At 43.1% G+C, this 19,424-nt stretch overlaps 1 protein-coding gene across 3 annotated transcripts; it reads right to left on the minus strand.

Annotated features, from left to right (window-relative positions):
- Positions 1-14,854: 14,854 nt before the first annotated feature.
- Positions 14,855-18,435, minus strand: c19h1orf216 (chromosome 19 C1orf216 homolog). 3 transcript variants are annotated; one of them, XM_084562792.1, is made up of 2 exons: positions 18,126-18,435; positions 14,855-16,533 (listed from the first exon to the last, which is right to left on the minus strand). In XM_084562792.1, exon 2 carries the CDS (start codon positions 16,509-16,511, stop codon positions 15,450-15,452), a length of 1,062 nt encoding a protein of 353 aa, XP_084418918.1. In that variant the 5' UTR covers positions 16,512-16,533; positions 18,126-18,435; the 3' UTR covers positions 14,855-15,449. The 3 variants fall into 3 exon arrangements, with proteins under 3 accessions (XP_084418918.1, XP_084418917.1, XP_084418919.1); XM_084562791.1 differs by having other exon boundaries at positions 17,998-18,435; XM_084562793.1 differs by having other exon boundaries at positions 17,751-18,435.
- Positions 18,436-19,424: the final 989 nt, after the last annotated feature.

Raw genomic sequence — 19,424 nt, forward strand, 5'->3', positions numbered from 1 at the left:
ATGTCACATTGTTTAACCATTTCTTCTATCTGCTGACTCATGCCTGGCCAAAACATAACGTCCCGTGCTCTGTGCTTGCTTTTCTCCACTCCAAAGTGTCCAGTGTGTATGCAGCGTAACATGTGAGGTCTGAGGCTGTGTGGAATGATGATCTTCTCACCTTTTAGAAGGATGCCCTCAGCCTCAGTGATTTCATCACGGTGGTTCCAATACTCACTGACATGTGGGTGGCACTTTTTTCTTGTCTCCGGCCAGCCTGACCAGATGACCTGCTTGAGAGTGGACAGTTGCTCGTCTTGAGCAGTTGCTGTTCTGATGTCGTTCATCCTGTCTGCGCTTACAGGTGCTGCACTGATGACTGTGTGTATCTGAGTCTCCATAGCTTCAGATAGTGAGCTGTCCTCATCATCCATGGACTTCCTGGACAATGTGTCGGCCACCGGGATTTCCTTGCCCGGCTTGTGGATGAGAGTGATGCTGTATTTCTGCAGTGCCAGCATCATGCGCTGTAAACGTGGTGGTGCAAGGGCTAGTGGTTTTCGGAGTATGGACTCCAGTGGTTTGTGGTCTGACTCCACAGTTACATTTCGCCCATAGAGGTACTCGTGAAACCTCCTACACCCAAATAAAACTGCATACAGTTCCTTCTCTATTTGGGCGTAATTCTGCTCTGTCTTATTAAGCAGCTTTGATGCATATGTAACTGGCCTGCCTTCCTGCATGATGGTTGCACCCAGGCCATTTTTTGATGCATCTACTTGCAGTGTCACTTCTTTTTCAGGATCGAAGTAGGCCAACACCGGCCCTGGCTCCGCTGTGATGATCTCCTTCATCCGCTGGAATGCACTCTCGTGTGTATTGTTCCACTTGAACTCTGTGTCCTCCTTCAGTAGCTGTCTTAGTGGTGCTGTTACCTCAGATAGATTGGGAGCAAACCTAGCTAAGTAAGTCACCATACCAAGAACAGTGTCCAACTCTGCCTCACTTTTGGGCTGTGACATCTCTCTGATTGCTTTCACTTTAAGTGGGTCTGGTCTTAGGCCGTCTGCTGTCAGCCTATGTCCAAAGTAGCTCACTTCAGGAACGCAGATGCGACACTTCTCGGGATTCAGTCTCATTCCTCGCTCTCTGGTCCTGCTGAGCATTGCTCTGAGGTTGCGGTCGTGTTCCTCCTTTGTTTTTCCAAAAACAACGATGTCATCAACTATCCCAGCCACGCCCCTAAGGCCTTCATATGTCTCATCTACTCGCCTCTGAAACTCATCTTGGGCTGATACAATGCCAAAGGGTAGCCTGAGAAAGCGATATCTACCGCATGTAGTGTTAAATGTGGTGAGTAGCGATGACTCCTCGCTTAACTTAATAGCCCAATAGCCTGATCTCGCATCTAAGATGCTGAAAAACTTTGCCCCTGCTAACTTGGATGTTACATCCTCAAGTGTGGGTAGGGGGTAGTGTGGCCTCATTATTGCCTTATTTAAGGGTCTTGGGTCCAGGCATATTCTAAGTTTGCCTGTCTTTGGTTTCTCACACACTACTAAGGCATTAACCCACTGTGTAGGCTCAGTTACTTTACAGATTATGCCTTCTCTCTCCATGTTGTCTAACTCTGTTTTTAGACGATCTTTTAGTGCAAATGGTACTCTGCGTGGTGGACAAACCACTGGTGCTACCTCTGGGTCAATAGTGAAACTACATTCACCTGGGAATGTGCCGATGCCTTTAAAAACATCTGCATACTCACTAAAAATGTTGTCTGACTGAGTGGTTCTCTCTTTGTCACTGCTCACTGCATATATTACTTTAATTAGCCCTAGCGCTTTACATGCTCTGAAGCCTAGGATAGGGGGGCCATTACAGTTCACTACATAGAACTTCTGGATGGTTGACCTCTCTTTATACCTCCCTTCTATGTTGCAGTAGCCTTTCACTTCAAGTGAGTGTCCCCCATAGCCTGTTAACCTATGATCTGGGGCTTTTAACTGTGTTTTGGGCATGAGCGTGGCAAAGACAGCGGCTGGGATTATGCTGGCTTGAGCTCCAGTGTCCAGCTTGAACTTCAGCTGTCGGTTCTGTGGTCCCAGTCCGATGTCTGTATATGCACTTTCCTCATCCTCTTCCTCTGCAGTAACAGTGTCCACATACAGCTCAGAATCGTAGTCCTCATCGACCTCTTCAACAGTGTGAACGTTCTTGTATCTTCCTCTATTCTGAGTCTGAGGCTTTGTTTTACACACTCTTGCATAGTGGTTGAACTTCTTGCACTTCATACACTGCTTGCCTTTTGCAGGGCACTCTGCTGTGTAGTTGTGGTTTCCTCCGCACATACTACAGGCTTTCTCCTGAGTTTTCTGGTAGTCATTTGCCTTGTTACTAGCACCTCTCCTGGCCCCTGGCTTTACCATCTTGTGGTGGACTGCATGCACTTGACATTCATTTGCCATAGCCTTTAACTGTGCTTGTGATAGTTCATGGGAGCGCGCTATGTCTATTGCTTTCTCCAGCGTCAGCTCCGGTCCGTTGCTAAGCAACTTCTCTCGCACTCTAGGTGAGTTGGTGGCGAACACTATACGGTCCCTGACCATTTCATCACTGTTTGCGTAGCCACAGTCCTTCACAAGCAACTTCAGTTCAGTCACAAAATGTTCAAAAGACTCACTGCTTCTTTGTGTCTTCTCATGGAACTTGTACCTGGCAAAGATGGGGTTTGCTTTAGGGGTGAGGTACTCCGTGAATCTGTCGTAGTACGTCTTTAACGTCTTCGCCTCGTCAGCCGTTAGTGTCCAAGTGTTGCTGATGTCGCGTCCTTTATCACCGATCCACAGCAGAAGAAAGCTGCATTTCTCCTCTTCTGACTTTGCCTTAAGTGGTCCGGTAAACATGAGCTCGACGTGTTGTCGAAATCTCCGCCATCCATCCGGTAAATTGGTCGAGTCCCAATCCATTTTGGGGGTAGGAACACCGAAGGCTTCCATTTCTTCTTACCGTTGTTTTTTTCTTTTCAGCTACTCTTTATTTCCTTCATCACTCCGGCAACAGTAACCATGGACATACATTTGTAACATTCTACTCCGGTACTGGAGTTTCAGAATAAAAGCATAGCATGGAACATCATGGAATATTACAGTATTTATTCATCTTTATAGGATATAAAATGAGGCTTTATTAACCTGTAAATCTGTAAGCTAGTTACTGCTCTCTGCTTTTGTAGCAGCGGCTGTCATAAATGTCCATTTCTGTTCATGAAGACAACACAGCGACAGATTCAGCGACACAATATCAGGCGTATTTTGTAAAACTTTCAGCTGAACTGTTTGGGGAATGTGTTAAATAAACCTTAAAGATCTTTATGTAAATTTAAAGAAGTGATCCACACTGTTGCACAGGAAGCTGACAGGTACATCGTCACCTCTTATACCCACCATGGGTGAGGAGGAAAAAAAAAAAACACCTCTGAAATAAGCTATGAAGTTAGATGTTTACCCCTGCTTTGAGCACATATGCTGACAGTATTTGTGCATATGAGGAAGAGGCACGGAAGAAATAATGAGTGTGTCTTTGAGTGTGTTGCAGCGAGCGGGTAAATCCACAATTTGCTCATGCATTTTAGGGCCGTGCAAAGTGTGCTCTGTTTTCTCTTTTTTTTTTTTTCCTCAGGTGCCATTTCATGTTTCATACCCAGCCTTCATTTCATTTCAGCTTTCAGACGCCTTTCTGCAGAGCACAACACTGTATTTTTCTTTTTTCTTTTTTGTATATTTTTAACAAGATGTTCGTGTCTACTTGTCATTATGAGTGAAAGTTACAAACGGAGTGAAGTGAGGAGCTGTCACTGCCAGAAACAGTTATTGATTTACACTTCTGCTGCTGCTGCTGCCTCCACTTCTGCTTGCTTTAGCTGTTGAGTCTGTTCATGCTGATTCTTTTAATATATATATTTTTTTGGGGAGGTTTTATACTCATATTCATGTGTCTCCCCCCCCCCCACCCCAATCTCTTCCCCTTGCTTTTCCTCTCCTCCTCTCCCCCCCCTTACATTTCACTCACGGCAGTTGTCGCTGGTTCAGCTTGACTGCTTCGTTAGGGCTCATCATTTGCATTCAGATTAATTATCTAATTACCGACAAATGTCCGGCGGCCACCCCACACTCCGGCTCGTCAGCTCTCAGCCTGTAATTATTTTAATCATTTACTTTCATCTGGAGCGTTCCTGCCATACTCCTGTGTTTAGAGGCCATTCTTAATTACCCTGCCAAGACACTCTTTTCATGAGAAAGGAGGGGAGGGGAGGAGATGGGGTTGGTTTGAGGGAGAAGAGAGCAATTGGGTGAGGAAACGTGTGTGTGTGTGTGTGTGTGTGTGTGTGTGTGTGTGTGTGTGTGTGTGTGTGTGTGTGTGTGTGGAGGAGAAAGACCAATGGGGATGTGATCCAGAGGCTTTGACAGCACAGAGGAAGCTCCCTGCTCTGCTGGATGCTCTTTCCTCTCTCTCTCTCTCTCTCTCTCTCACTTCTTTCTTCTTTCTCTCTCTCTCTTTCTCTCTCTCTCTCTCCCCCCACAAACACCCCCCCACAACCAACTTCCTCATCTCTCCTCTCACCCACCCACCCTCACCCCCTCCTCAACGCCCCGCTTCCCCCGTTATACTTCCTCCCTTTTTCCCTTTATCGCAAGCACACACAGGAATCGCCCGTGGGCTTCAGTGCTCTGACTGCTAATACACTGACACACACAGAAACAGGCAGACGAGAGAGAGGGAGAGATGGAGGGAGAGAGAGAGGGAGTCATGTGCCCTGTTTGTGGCACTCATCAGGATGCACACATCTTTCCACTATCTGCCTGGAAAATCTATACCCCTCTCAGCTCGTCTGTCTGCTTCTGTCTCTTCCTCCGTCTCTGCACGGCCGTCCCTCTCCATCCATCAGAACCTGCACGGCTCCACACAGCTGTCCCTCTCTCTCCATCTCCTCGTCTCCTCCTCCCCTTATCCCACTATTTGGACAGGCCCGCGTCAGGCCTGCTGCTGCCTGTCCCCCGACGAGGGACGACGACGGGTCATCTCTGTAGCCTCCCCCCCTTCTCCCTCTCCCTCTCCCTCTCCCTCTCCCCGTGACCACTTCATAATGATGCTCTCGCTCATCCCTTTAAGCCACTCACCCCCTCTCTCCCTGACTGCTCTTGTTAAGAAAAGCGAGGGTGAGGGAGAACGAGAGGGAAAGGGAGAGAGAGAGAGATACAAGCTCTGTAATTGGGCTCTTGAATATTTAAGTCACTGGGGATGAAAGTTTAATGAAAAGATGATTATCTACCAGTTTATCACACCACTGTTTCATATTTCATTTTCACATTCTCATTCCGAGCAGCATTGTCCGGAGTTATGATCCGGGCACATGTGCAAGGAAAAAGGAGGTACGTGGAGGTCTGTGATGCATAGGAGACACTTTCAGGAGATGCACGGGAGGCGTTTTGTCACTCAGGGCCCAGAGTGTTCACCCATTTGTTGGAGGGACCTGGTTATTAATGTTGATTTGTCACCCCGATCATCGTTTATTTCTCCTAAGAGAAACCTTGCTCCAGTACGTGACTCCATGAATCATCGTCATTAAACGAGGCTCCTGATCCCAGACGCACTGTCGTTTTTGGCAGACGAGGGAAAGCACGGAGAAGATGCGAGGCAGAGAAATGCCAAGGCCACGGCACAGAGAAGACATTTTAAGGAGATGTAAAGGGTTCAATATTCAATGATACTGAATGTAAGATGTTGAAATCTGTTAAAACCTGTTGTCCTGCGTGAAGATTCACATTCAGCTTCAACAATGCAAAGTGAGTTAAGACTAATATACTAATCAAATATACTAATCAAAAAAAGGGAAGAGATGCACAGAAGAGATGCACAGAAACAAAATATTCGGATCAAATAAAGCATAATTTTTAGATTTAATTTAATCATACTAATCCTAAAAGGCAGATTGCTCCTGTTATTGGGTGTTGATCCTAGAAGGAGGTGCAGAATGCATCACATTTATCATTTATCAGCAAACAAGGCTCAATTTGAAAATTCAGATTGTGTGCAGGTGTTAGTCTTTCTCTCTCTATTCTAGCTTGTGAATTTCTTTACATGAATGCTGCATCTTCTGTTCTGGCAATAAAGTTATGATCAAGTGTAAATCAACCCACAGAAACCCCTACGCTCCTGGTTCTACTCCTGGCTCTTGGTAGCTTCACATACAGATGAAACTTTGGATAATTTGGAGAACCTTGCCTAAACAGGTCTCTACGAAAACTGATCTGCTTCTGTTTTTTTTTTTTTTGGATCAGTCTTGGTACAGGTCATGACCTTTAATATAAGACAAATGACCACAGTTACATAAATAAACCCATAAATAAACTGCTCAGATGCGGTCCATTCATTTTTGGGTTTGTTTGAAAGATAAAATTGAAAGAAGAGACGATGCAAACGCTTAATTTTGTCCACTTGTAAGACAAATTTTTGTAGATATGTTCATCATTATTTTATTTCCAATGAGGTCAATGCACGCTCACATGAGTTATCAATGTAAGTGGAATGAAGATGTTACATATCATGACTTTAACTAAACAGCTGTCTCTGCAGTTGTGAAACGCATCTAGCTACAAGGTGCTAAATGCTGAGATATAAATAGTGCATACATAGTTAAAAATGTAGAATAAGTGGAGACGGGTTTCTCAGCTGTTTCTGCTACTTCAAGGCACATGGGCTGCTTTTATGATCTACATGTATGTTTCCTTTGTAAGTATTGGTTATTTCTTCTTTCAAATGTCATCTCTAAGAGCTGCAGATGGATCAAACCTTTTATTTAGTTCAAACTTGTGTGATATTTAAGATCCCACTGAGCATCAGTTGAGTCTGTGAAGGTTCTCGGTCATTCGGGATGTGGTAGATCGGAAAAAGAAACTGAAACAAGGTTCGACTGGACTTGTAGATGTTCTTGAAGACATTTCACTGTTCATCCAAGTAGCTTCTTCAGTTTCTGGAAGAACTGAACATTGCACACATCCCATACTGGCAGGTTGTCCTTTAAACAGTCCTCTATCTCCCTCTGCACCACCTTCAAATAAAACTCCAAAATGTCAGATTTTTTGCAAATCCCGCTTTTTATTTATTCACTTAAATGTTATATATTTTTAGTTAAATTTGTGTTTCAAAACCTCCTCCACATTGACACTTACTTCACTGGACTCAAAGCACTGATCTCAACATGCTGAGTCTAAAATATTGGCATTAAAGTGTAAAACACCAACCATGTGTAGTTTTTTTAAAGAGTATCTTGCACACTCAGATCTACCAGGTGGTTAAATATTACATATACAAAGACATACATACAATATTAGCCAAGCTGTGTCAGGTTTTTCATGACTTTTTTGCACATAAAATAGACAGAAACAAAATTGATCAGTTTAGACTTTAATAAAATAGGAAATCAGTGCCAACAGTTTGTATTAAAACATCGTATCATAACTAAACCCATTGACTTCACTCCATTTTGTCCCTTCTATACGTGACCTCCGCAAACACCCAGAAGACGTTTCAATAAAAAAGCACACGGACACTCTTCCCCTTTATTTAATGGAGTGGGCTAAACAGAAGACTGTTTATTATTCATTCTCATTATTCATAATGGTGAGGACAATAATCCCCCTTTTTGCTGGAAGACGGTGTGAAAAAGCATTGAGCTTTGTGCCGCTTTGACATGTAGCACTTTTTCGCCAAACCCCAGTGGAATAGCGGGGACTGCAGAGTTTTAAAGGAGGGGGATTATGTTGAGGTCCCACACATAGCCTTAGGCCACAGTTTGGAGAGGAGACACAGTTTGGACGGCGGAGATTAGACACCGAGGTTTGGTGCAAAGAGGCCGTTTCCAGGCAAAGATACGGCCAGCGTGGGTCAACGTGGGGGACGACTGTCTCCTTTGATAAATGCATTCTGGTAATAATACTTTACTGTGAATGCATGAAGATAAGAGGTGATGATTTCATGAGGGGAAAGTATTCGCATTAGAGGGGTGGTGGGGTGGGGGGGGGTTGCAATTTGCGATTTCTTCGTTATATTGTTAAATCTTTTGGCAAAGTTGCGGAGATAAATTCATGAGGTGCATTATTAAAGAGCTTCTGCTGCGTCTGGAGGCCGCCATATGTTGAACTTCAAAAATCTAAAATCCAATAACCTGTGTGAAAGAAGCCTCTGGGGACTACAGTGAGTTAAACAGTGTGTTAACCCAGCCTTGGCATTCATTTAGTCCCATAAAACAGCCCCCCCCCCCCTAAAAAAATGCAGGATCTGTATCATTCTTCTTTGCTTATCAGTTTAATCCACAATTTCACGGCGCTGGGGCGGAGACGACCCATGCAGCTTGTCGCTTTTGTGGACAGGGTGTCACCGTTTAGCCCTATCTCTGCGGCTCGGGAGGTGGGAGTTGGAAAACCTGGGAGACCAGCTCCCTCTCTGTGTCGGGGTGGGAGGGAGGGAGGGAGGGGAGGAGAGGGAAGAAAAAGAGCAAGTCAAATGGAAGTGACAATCTGCAAACATTCCTGCCGGCAGCTGCGCAGCATTCTCCATAGTTCACCACCCTCCACACGGTCACCGGACCCCCCGTGACCCCCCTACGTTTGGCACACGCACCTGCCGCTCCCAGCCGGGCTTTCACCGACAGCCAGATAATCTATGGGCGGATCCCGGCCGGGGCTCCTCTCAATGCGCTCTTGAGAAAACCCCTTATGCGTGAAAAAGCCCCCTTTTGTTCCCAACAGTTTTATGGGACAACATTGGGCATTATGAGGTTTGGGGGATTTTTCACGGGACTCTATAGAAGGGTATAATCCTTTCAAGCACGGGACGAATGAAAAAGTTTTAACCTGCTGTTTTCATATTTATTAGCTGGTTATAGCGGACGAGGCAGCTGAACCGTTGATGCACCCCTCCTCCTCCTCTGACCCACCGCACACAGGCTTCAAGTCCTGGAATCAGAGACGCTGCAACACAATGGACCCGATGGCTTCCACTGAATCAGTCAACAGAGTCAAGTGGCTGAGTGACACCGGGGTCATGAAGGCCTCAGAAGCTGAGAGGTTTCTGTTCCTGTCAACAGGTTGTTCAGTCAGACATGTTGGTCCATCAGGGTTTGACCTGGTCTTGTCTTCTCAAGATAATGTTTAATTTTATTAACCAGTTTCTATTAATGTAACATTTAGAGAACAGTGGGGAACAGGAGATCTATCTATCTATCTATCTATCTATCTATCTATCTATCTATCTATCTATCTATCTATCCAATCCTCCAATTGTCCATCCATCCATCCATCCATCCATCTATCTATCCAATCCTCCAATCGTCCATCCATCCATCCATCTATCTATCCAATCCTCCAATTGCCCATCCATCCATCCATCCCTCCATCCATCCATCTATCTATCCAATCCTCCAATTGTCCATCCATCCATCCATCCATCCATCCATCCATCTATCTATCTATCTATCTATCTATCTATCTATCTATCTATCTATCTATCCAATCCTCCAATTGTCCATCCATCCATCTATCCAATCCTCCAATTGCCCATCCATCCATCCATCCAACCCTCCAATTGTCCATCCATCCATCCATCCATCCATCCATCCATCTATCTATCCAATCATCCAATTGTCTATCTATCTATCTATCTATCTATCTATCTATCTATCTATCTATCTATCTATCTATCTATCTATCCAACCCTCCAAATGTCCATCCATCCATCCATCCATCCATCCATCCATCCATCCACCCATCCATCATCTATCTATCTATCCAACCCTCCAAATGTCCATCCATCCATCCATCCATCCATCCATCCATCCACCCATCCATCATCTATCTATCTATCCAACCCTCCAATTGTCCATCTATCTATCTATCTATCTATCTATCTATCTATCTATCTATCTATCTATCTATCTATCTATTTGTGTGTTATTTCTCTTCTGACGACAGGTCTTTCTATCCAGTTCATCATACGCAGGCCTCGGGCCGCAGCCCACCCTCACCCCTCCTCACCCCACCCTCTCCCTTCATCCCTCCCTTCCCTCCCTTCCCTCTCCTCTCCCTCCCTCCCTCCCTCCCCACCACCACCACCACCACCCCCTTTCTGTCAAAGCTGATTGTTTCCACGCCAGCAGAGTGCTGCGGGCGAACACACTGTCACACTACATCAGGCAGCGGGAAGGAGGGGAGAGAGAGACCATGATAGGGTTTGTATGTATTTCTGTGTTCAGAAAAAAAAAAGAGCCCGACACAACAAGCTAAAGCCGCGGCTGCAGCAGGGACTCCCGAACTTTTCCATGTCAAGGGCGTCTGAATACACGAGACCTCCGATTTTGTCCCGAGGAATCTGAGTCTGAAAGGACCAGAGTGACTGTGTGAGGCTAATGCAGTCAGGAAGGTAAATCTGACAGCAGGAAAGAGTAAAGCTTTACACAACTGTGAATCCACAAACATGAGGGAGGGCTTTCAGTACAGTACAGAAACGAGGTGAATCCAAGCAGAAGACATCACCTTTTTACTCATATTTATCAATGTGCAGACAGAAAATAAAAAAATTATCTAGTTTAGAGAGGCATTTTTAAACTTTTAGGCAATTAATTATGGAGAATGTGAACCCCTCCACAAACTAATGCAGCAGACTAAACATCACAGGGAGTAAATTGACCCAGTTAGTGTCAATACAGATAACAAATAGGATTTTTTACCCCCTTAAATTGGGTTATTTATGCAAACTGGGTCAGAATATTCACACAAAAGGCTCAAGTTTGCTCTTAAAAGTGTCTCAAATGAAGTAGATGCTCAAAAAATTGTGTTTGTGGCATTTAAATCTGCAGCAAACACACACGTTAGTAACAGTAGCAACAACAAACCACAGTTTGAAGGGAATAAAAATGTGGTTATTTGAGTGTTACTTAAAGAAATATACAGTTAGATGAATAAAACATTTAAATCTGCCATGAATGCACACATATTCATAACGGTAGCAACAATAAAAACAAGTACTCTTTAATGTTTCCACTCAATTATGATTAATTTGAGTGTTAGTTCAGGATTTAACTTAAAACTTCCACAAATACACTGTTAGATTAAAGAAAAGGCACGAATAAACCGTTTAAATCTGCAGCAGATGCACATATAATTAACAATAAGGACAATAAATCACTAATAATTAGTGACATGTCAGTTTAACTTCAGATTTTAACGGGAAGATTTTGTATAAAACAATGAGGAGACGGCGTTAAAAACTGCAAAGGATTCACATATTGCTAATAAGCTGTAAAAAACACAACATATAAGCTTAAAGAATTTGTTTTAAATTACTTATTAGAGGCTCCTATTATAATTTAATTAAACACATTCCAGTTTGGGTGTAATGCAACAGTATTAAAGATAAACAACCTAGAGTTTGGGGTGGTTTTCTTCCCACTGATAGTGGGTAAATTCAGCGCTTGGTAAAATGAGATCCCTGGATTATATATATATATATATTTCTTATGGTTATTTTGACACAAAAATGCTCAGGTGTGGCACAAAACCTGTCGAAAACAGTTAATTTGTGTAAAACAATGTACATATTACAATCTAAAACGGTCACAGATACACGTATTAAGTTACAACCATAGTTTTAGTTTAAGTAAATAACCCAACTGTGATATAAAAAAAATCATAACACAGGGTCAAAGTTCTCTTTTCTGCGTGTGTGTAGGGAAATTTGGCTGCAGAACTTTATTTTAAATTGCAGTGTGTGCGTACGACACATGTGTGCTTCTTAAGTTTAGAAAAAATATAAGTAAAAATATTTACCTCAGTGTAAACATCATAAAGCTTCAAGACAAAGATGGAACAAGCTAGCCCGCTATCAGATGTTTAAATCCATTTTTAGTGTTAAAATTTCTGTAAAATTAGGAGAAAAAAATAGAATTGATCGTGGATTACACAGTAGCTTTAAGCTTTTGTTTCTTCTTTCTTTTGAAGCAAGTTGAAACCTCAATTTTTTTGGTATATTCTGAAATAAAAAACATGAAAAGGAGTCTTTACAAGCAACTATACTCATAAATCAACCACTCTCCTATATCAATTCAACCAAAAGTGAGTTTCCTAATTTCCCACAGCAGCAAAATGAAAGATTAAAGTTTGAAACTGTCCTGTCTTATTCAGCATGTGGTGAAAAACAATCCTTCTCCTCCCAATGGGAACCCTCCACCTGATCCCAGGTGATTCCCCCCCGTTCAGCGCGCCACCTTCTCCGTGTGCACGCTGCTGCCCCCTGGTGTCAAGACACGGAAACGGGCGCAGGTGACAGTGTGGTCTGTGAGGTGTGTGATGGAGTATCGCCCCCCAGTGGAGGCAGGGGTCTGAAGAGAGAAACCTCTGCGAGTGGTCTGCAGGTTAAACGAGTGTGTATCTGGGTTCATGAAGGCGAAAGGAAAAGCAGCTGCGCATATTTTCAAGGGGTTTTTCATTTCTTCTTGAGAAAGGTCGGTTAAAGGATGTTGCAGTTTACACGTCAACCCATACAGGTCTTGTTAAGTTAAGAATAAAAGCTAAAATAACTCAAATGAATATATAAATTACAAGAGAACCTCTATTTTAAGTAGATAGTGTTATTTTTATTTTATTTTATTGCTTCATCAGGTGAAAATATTGCACTTTTGTGTTGTCCCTCCACATTTTTGATCATATAATATGTATTGGCAATTGATTAGTTGCAGGTTTCACCTTATATTTGTTTATTATTTTTCCTTGCACAGTGAATTGGTGGAGAGAAAAAAAAATAACCATGCTAAAGAGTAGAACAATGTTTTTTTTTTTACGTTCACGTTTTGTTTTAACGTGATAAAAATAGGATTTATTATGATTTCAACCTACTGTCGTCAATCAATAGGCAGATAGATCAGGTATGAAACATATTAATAAGCTAGGTAAACGTTTCTGTGAAAGGAATAACACGTGTCTGTCATTAGAATATATAAAGATGGCACCAAACATAAAAATAAAATAAAATAAAAACACTGTCAGATTGTTTCTTCAGTGACACCTGAGATTAGAAACCCTGAAGAACAATCCTTTGTCTGACACTGACACTTTGCGTTTTTGAGCTGTCTGTTGTTCTGAGACACAGAAGGTGAAGTGTATTACAAAACAAAATAATACAAAATAACAAAAAATGCACACGCTCCTCCTAGCGCTGCATGTCGCCACAGGGGTGCCACAAGGCCCAGCTGTGCGCACCCCCTCTGCTCCTCTGGAAGTTTAGCTTTGGAGAAAAAAAGGAAACACAATACCTGTCATTTCCATGTCTCGTTTTCGTTTTTCTTTCTTTTTTTATTTTTTTTATTAACTGACTGAATTAGCAGGTGTGCAGAGCTGAGACAGAGGTGTGCGTAATGCTCCTCTGCCAGTGCGCACGCAGCAGGGGCCCAACACCAACACGCAGGAGTGTGTTCATGGTAAAGAAAGTATACAGTTTATGATAGCTGAATATAAATACTCATTTTAAACTTGCAAATAATTGCTTTCATTTTGATTTATACATGCATTTTATAGCTGATAAAAAATAAAGTGACCTTCAAGTTTTAGAAGAAAATGCTGGAAAATGTTTATAATTAACAATTCACTGTAAAAAAAATGTGTTGATTTCTAATAATGGATAACCTACTAACCTTTGCTATTACAAACACTTATTTTGCCCTTATTTCTTAACCTTATTATTAATTACGCTGCTTAATAGCATCCACGTCTGCAGGTTTGATAACATAATGGCATTATATTTTACCTACTGAGGCACCTTGAAGTGTTTCTGAACACTTTTAACACAAGCCTATACCGTTAGTTAACTTCTAGACTAACATGCCTGCCACCAGAGGATATTGTATGACTAAAATATTTCTAAAATATTGTCACATGTAGTAAAAATACTCCTATATCTTGAGGCGAGCTCCTATTCTTCTTGCGCGCCCCTGCAGCAGCTTCCTTTATCTTATTGTTTCATGATCTCTGAATTCGTTTATTAACCCTAACCACCTTGAAATCACGCGTCAAAGCCGTGTTTGTTCCTCTGTGTCGCTTTGTGAGAGGTGGTTTTTCCTCATACCGCGTTGTTTACAAGTCACCATTCCGCTGTAAACGTGTTATCCGCTCAGCTTAGACGCCTCGCAAGCATCCACCTTCAGCCAGCGAACAAGGGATCAATATGTAAATTGACTCAGACTTTCAGCGCGATGCCTGCGTCCAAGACAGGCGATAAGCTTCGGAAAATAAACGAGAGTTGGTTGCGAGGCATAGCCGGGGATTATCCCAAACTTGCCGCGGGGTTTGGCTGCATGCGCGCAACCGGACCGGCGTCTGTTCGCAGCGACCGGATAGGACCTGCAGGGCCCCGGGGCGCAGACTTGACAGACTCCCCGGGGGCCCTACTCCGCGGCCAGGGTCCCCACGACTCGCTCAGGATGGAGATTATAGGGTGGCAGCGCGGCTGGTATCTCTCTGAACACACACACACACACACACATATATATATATATATATATATATAGAAAGATGAGGTGAGATGATCTCGGAGTGCCCGGCGGCGGCAGCAGCAGCTCTGCCCATGAAGATTGACGCTTGAGCCTCACACGGCTATCACACACCCCACAGAACACACAATCCCCAACCCTTGTGATGAGCAGATACAAAACAACTTTGTTCATCTGACAAAGAGGCAATTGTGCACTCAAAGGTCATTCGCCGGGGGGCTCGAGTACAGAAAGTACATCTAGAGAAGATAAAAAACTGCTCTTCTTTAGTCACATCTACTCTGAGTGAACTTTGATAAACCGGTTCCTTGAAACTACCATGCTGATCTGGAATGAAAAGAAGGATCTCCTAAAGTGGGACAAATCAGCCCTGGATGTCTTCTCAGATTAAAAAAAATAAAGAAAAACTCTTACGCATAGTTAAGATTCTTCATTCTTTTAATTTATTATAATTATATACAGCATCTCAGGGTATAAATCTTCTCTAAGACAATTAAATCTGTGATATTTTCCAATGCTTTTTGATGTTTTCTACTCACAGGTAAAGACAAGCAACAGCAGCATACACACGGAGATAAAAACATCACATCAATTTCATGGTCAAGTGTTGAAGTTTGACCAGAATAGATCCTAAGTCATTTGGGATTTTGGGTTTGGTCCAGTTTCTGACGAGAAAGACATTTATTGATGCTCTGGGTGGGGCACCGGAGAATAAACTCGACAAAAACACAGGGTTTTTGTGTCATTACAATCAGCAACATGAGTGTGGGGCTTTAAAAATGTCAGACAGGATGAAGGGACACAGTTGTTTTTCAGAGGACATGGCTTCTTGATGGAAACAAACTGAGCAAAAGAGTTTCAAGTGCCTCTCTGTTTATGATTGGCTGACAGCGGTGGCAAGAGTGGCGTTGGCCACAGCGTTGGCCGCGCCCATTCGCAGCAGTTCCTTCCTTTGAGTGAGGATGACATCGAAGGTGGACTGGAGGCGGTCCTGCTGCTCCTGGACGCGGCTCTGCAGAGTGCGGACCCAGCGGATGAGAGCCAAGCGGCGGTACATGGTCAGCTGCACCTGGTGCTTCTCCATTTCCTGGGCCTTGAAGCGCTCGCGGTCCCGCAGCGTCCATACGGTGTCCATCAGCTCTGGCATCTCGCCGTCTGAGTCTGTGGATCGGTCGTCATCGTCGTCTTGTTCTTCCGTTCCTTCCTCCAGCAGGTTTCCCAGGTGGCTTCCTGACAGGGACTTGCGGCTGAAGCTTTTTTGCCGCGGAGGTGGATCTCTGTTGATGTTTCTGGTTGGGTTGCTTTCCTGGTGGTTGGATTTTGGTTCCCCAACTCCGATACGGTCCCAGCCTCCCATGAGCATCCCCTCACCTCCACATTCCATGTTCAGGGAGGACATGCTGCCACCAGACCGGAGGCTGTACTCGGACTCAGAGTCGCTGTCCCCCCATTCGTCGTCGTCCTCCAGCGGTATCTCCTGCTCCTCTTCTTGTCTTCTCCTGAATCCAAAGCTCCCTTTCCTCCTCTGCAGCTCCCCTTTCTCCCTTTGCTTCTCATCATTATGGCTCATCATCATCCTTCCCTCCTCTTCCTCCATCCTCCTTTCCTCCGCTCCGTCAGGAGGCACTCGACCGTACCCGTCTTCAGTGTTCTCGATTTCGGGTAGGGGTTCCAGTTGGCTCCAGCAGGGCATGCGGGAGCGCGGCGAAGTGACCCCCTGGTTTTGGTGATAACCAGAAGATGGCGAGGTGTTCGGAGGGTCGCGGCCCATCGGACCCAAGTTTCGGGGCCGCATCTGGTTTCGGTTTTCGTCTCCGTTTCCTGTGAAGTCCTCGTCATCTTGGCCTGGCAGGAAGTTGAAGTTGCCATCTTTGTTTTGGAGCGATGAGGAGCCTCCATAGGCAGAGTTCAGAGCTTGGTCCTGATGGTGAAGCATCACTGACCTCGACTGAGCCTCACTGAAAAGAGAAGAGGCGTAACATGAAAGTACCTGAAGGGCCATCCATTCATTTGCGTCAGATGACTTATATTCAATCTATAACACATAACGCTTGCACGTGCTCATGTTTGGACTCAATTTAACATCTCAGAAGTTTGGCTTCTTTGTTAAATGAAAGAAAGGTTTAAGTTGAGAAATGTTTCGATTATTCAAAGGAAGGTTTAGTTTCGAACACGGCACCAAACATTAGGTTTTGTTTTTAAAAAAGCGGATCCAGGGTGAACAACGGTACAAAAGCGATTTTAAAGTCAAGTCAGATCTGTTTTATTTGTACAGTTTTGAAGTCTTGTGGTGTTTGTATATGCTGTTGCCTGGGTGACACATATACAAGTCTTCATCTGGCTAAAAAGCAGTGGTATACTTTAGAAAATGTTCAGTGGCGTCATAAAGAATATGCAATGTCAGCTAAAAGACAATATAAAAACAATAAAACAGGACAATTAAATCCAGTTTCCACATTCACACACTCACTAGTGTTTCTATCTTTGCCAAGACTTTTCATTGACACAATGCATTCCCTAGCTACTAACCCTAACCATCTCAGCTAAGTGGCTAACCGCAGCTTTATTGTAACCTTTGCCCTAAAACCAAGTCTCAACGATTTTTAAGCAAGAAAAAGTTGTGGTGCCCAGACTAATGTCCCCACAAGGACAACATGGCCCCACAACGTAAGAATTCAGCAAGAGTTTGGTCCCCAAAACTTAATAAAAACAAGCACACACACACACACTCCTTGCTTATATTGTCTATAACTACAGGCTGGTCTGCGCACTCCACTTCCATTAACATCAAATATTTACATGTCTCCTCAGAATGGAAATTTCTCTAATCCTGACTTCAGGCTGCTGTCAATCAACCACCCCACCTCCCACCTCCTCCCCCCTCTCGCTCTCTCCTCGCGCGTTCACGTGGTGCTGAAGGACAGCGACAGTGGCCGTGCCGGGAGCGCGCTTGCAGCAGCAGCAGCCACATACTGATGCTCGACGATCACGAGAAGTAAAAAAACAAAAACAAACGGATTATCCGCTTTAAATCCACATATTTCTGGATTTTAAAATAAAAATATCCTAAAATAATAATATTTCGTTCATGACTTATTCTGTTCTTGCTGTAAATGTTTATATATGGTGCAAAAAAACGGATCTAAAGCTATGAGATAAAGGTGAAAATGAATACCAAAAGAGTCCTGCTGCCGGGTGGATGTGTGCCATCTTTAAAAATGGATGCCTGTGTCTGCACGAACGGCTGCAGAAAACATATATAAGGCGACCAGTGGCGCTGAGTGGCTGCATGTTTACGCCCAAACACGATCGGTTTTACAAATTAATCCATCTACAGCGAGGTATTCAGTTAAAAAAATTATAAAAAATGAAGACACAAATGCAGAAAGCGGCTGATCTGCGCTGCGTTACGTAACGCTCACCCCATATCAGTGCTGCCTCCTCTCTAGTCCTTCTCAGATTAAACAACCTCAGACTCTTCCTCTCATCTCCTATCTGCCGCCTTCATAAGTCTGACCGTGTCAACGTGTCTGCATGAGTTTGTTCTTACCTATTTCTGTTGCCGGTTTTCTGCTCGCTGGAGAAGCTGGACACTGCGCCCTCCCAATTTTTTCCCCCCTCCTCCGACCCTTTCCAGTGTGATGTTTATCTTCCTCCTCCTCCTCCTCCTCCCATCCTTCCTCTGCGAGTCCGGGAAAGAAAACATAGGGTGACTAATAGGACTTCCTAAACTGGGCTGGGACTGGAGGAAAAGGGAAACCGTGGAGAATGGAAAGAAACAATGTGAGCTCAGAGATGGCTCTCATGTTGTTTGTTATTTAACCAGAATGCCGGTGTGGAAATTAAACAACAGGCCTATATATATATAAATATATATATATATATTTATGAACACATGACGGTATGGAGGTTGTCTCATTACATTATGTTCTGGGAAATAAATCACTTTATATTATTCTCATAGAGCCCTAGCATTCATAAACACACACTGTAAATATGTCAGAAAGCTGTACAAGTACAGTGCCTATAAGAAGTAAAGATTTGTTTTTTTCTTATATTGTTTTTATAAATTCAAACATAGTTAAAAAATTTACAAAAATAAACTCACTATTGTGAAAGTGAAAACAGGTTTCTACAAAGTGATGTGAATTAATTAAAAATATATAATGTAAAATAAGTGAGCGCATAAATATTGACGCAATTAACGTCGGTATTTAGTTAATTTGCTGACTTTGTGTGGATAAGTCTCTTTAATTTCAGGCTGAACAAAACTTTTCAAGTCCAGCCCAATGCAATCACTTATTTCACATAATATATATTTAATTTATCTACAATACTACAATACAATAAAATATCTTTTTATAAATTTCTGCCAAATAATATTGATCACAAATCCTTTTATATCACCGAATTCCTGTTTTTAAAGCAATAAAACGGGGAAACGTCCGTACTTTTTACAGTCACTGTACATCTCTAAGTGCACAGTATTTGCCAACATCTCTTTTATGGCGATATATCTTCCATTTTTGCAAGTGTTTTAGTTTCTACATTGTGATTTATGAGCTGTTTATGCAGCAGCCTCCACTCAGTGCCTATAGGAGGATTTTGCAGTTGACTGTGTGTGAATGTGGAGAAGATCCAACTACACTATTAACTTGAACACCTTTAAAAGAACACATTGTGGTACAGTTTTTAGCCCAGTTTATGAGATTTATGTACTATATCTTGATCTTGTGGTGAATGTGGTTTGTGTACAAATATCCCTGTAAGCGACAAATATCTCTGGAAGATCATCTCCAGACAGTCGATTCTCGAGATAGGAGCTTTGAATTTATGATAAATGTTCAAG

This window comes from Chelon labrosus (assembly GCF_963514085.1).
Source record: "Chelon labrosus genome assembly, chromosome: 16".
In the NCBI taxonomy this organism is placed as follows: Eukaryota; Metazoa; Chordata; class Actinopteri; order Mugiliformes; family Mugilidae; genus Chelon; species Chelon labrosus.

Bases quoted from the DNA above. Each gene is read 5' to 3' on its own strand.
- c19h1orf216 (XM_084562793.1), bottom strand. From the start codon at position 17,866: ATGCAGCCACTCAGCGCCACTGGTCGCCTTATATATGTTTTCTGCAGC. The intron at 16,534-17,750 runs GTATTCATTTTC...TTCTCTTTTCAG, and splicing joins CCGGCAGCAGGACTCTTTTG to TGAGGCTCAGTCGAGGTCAG.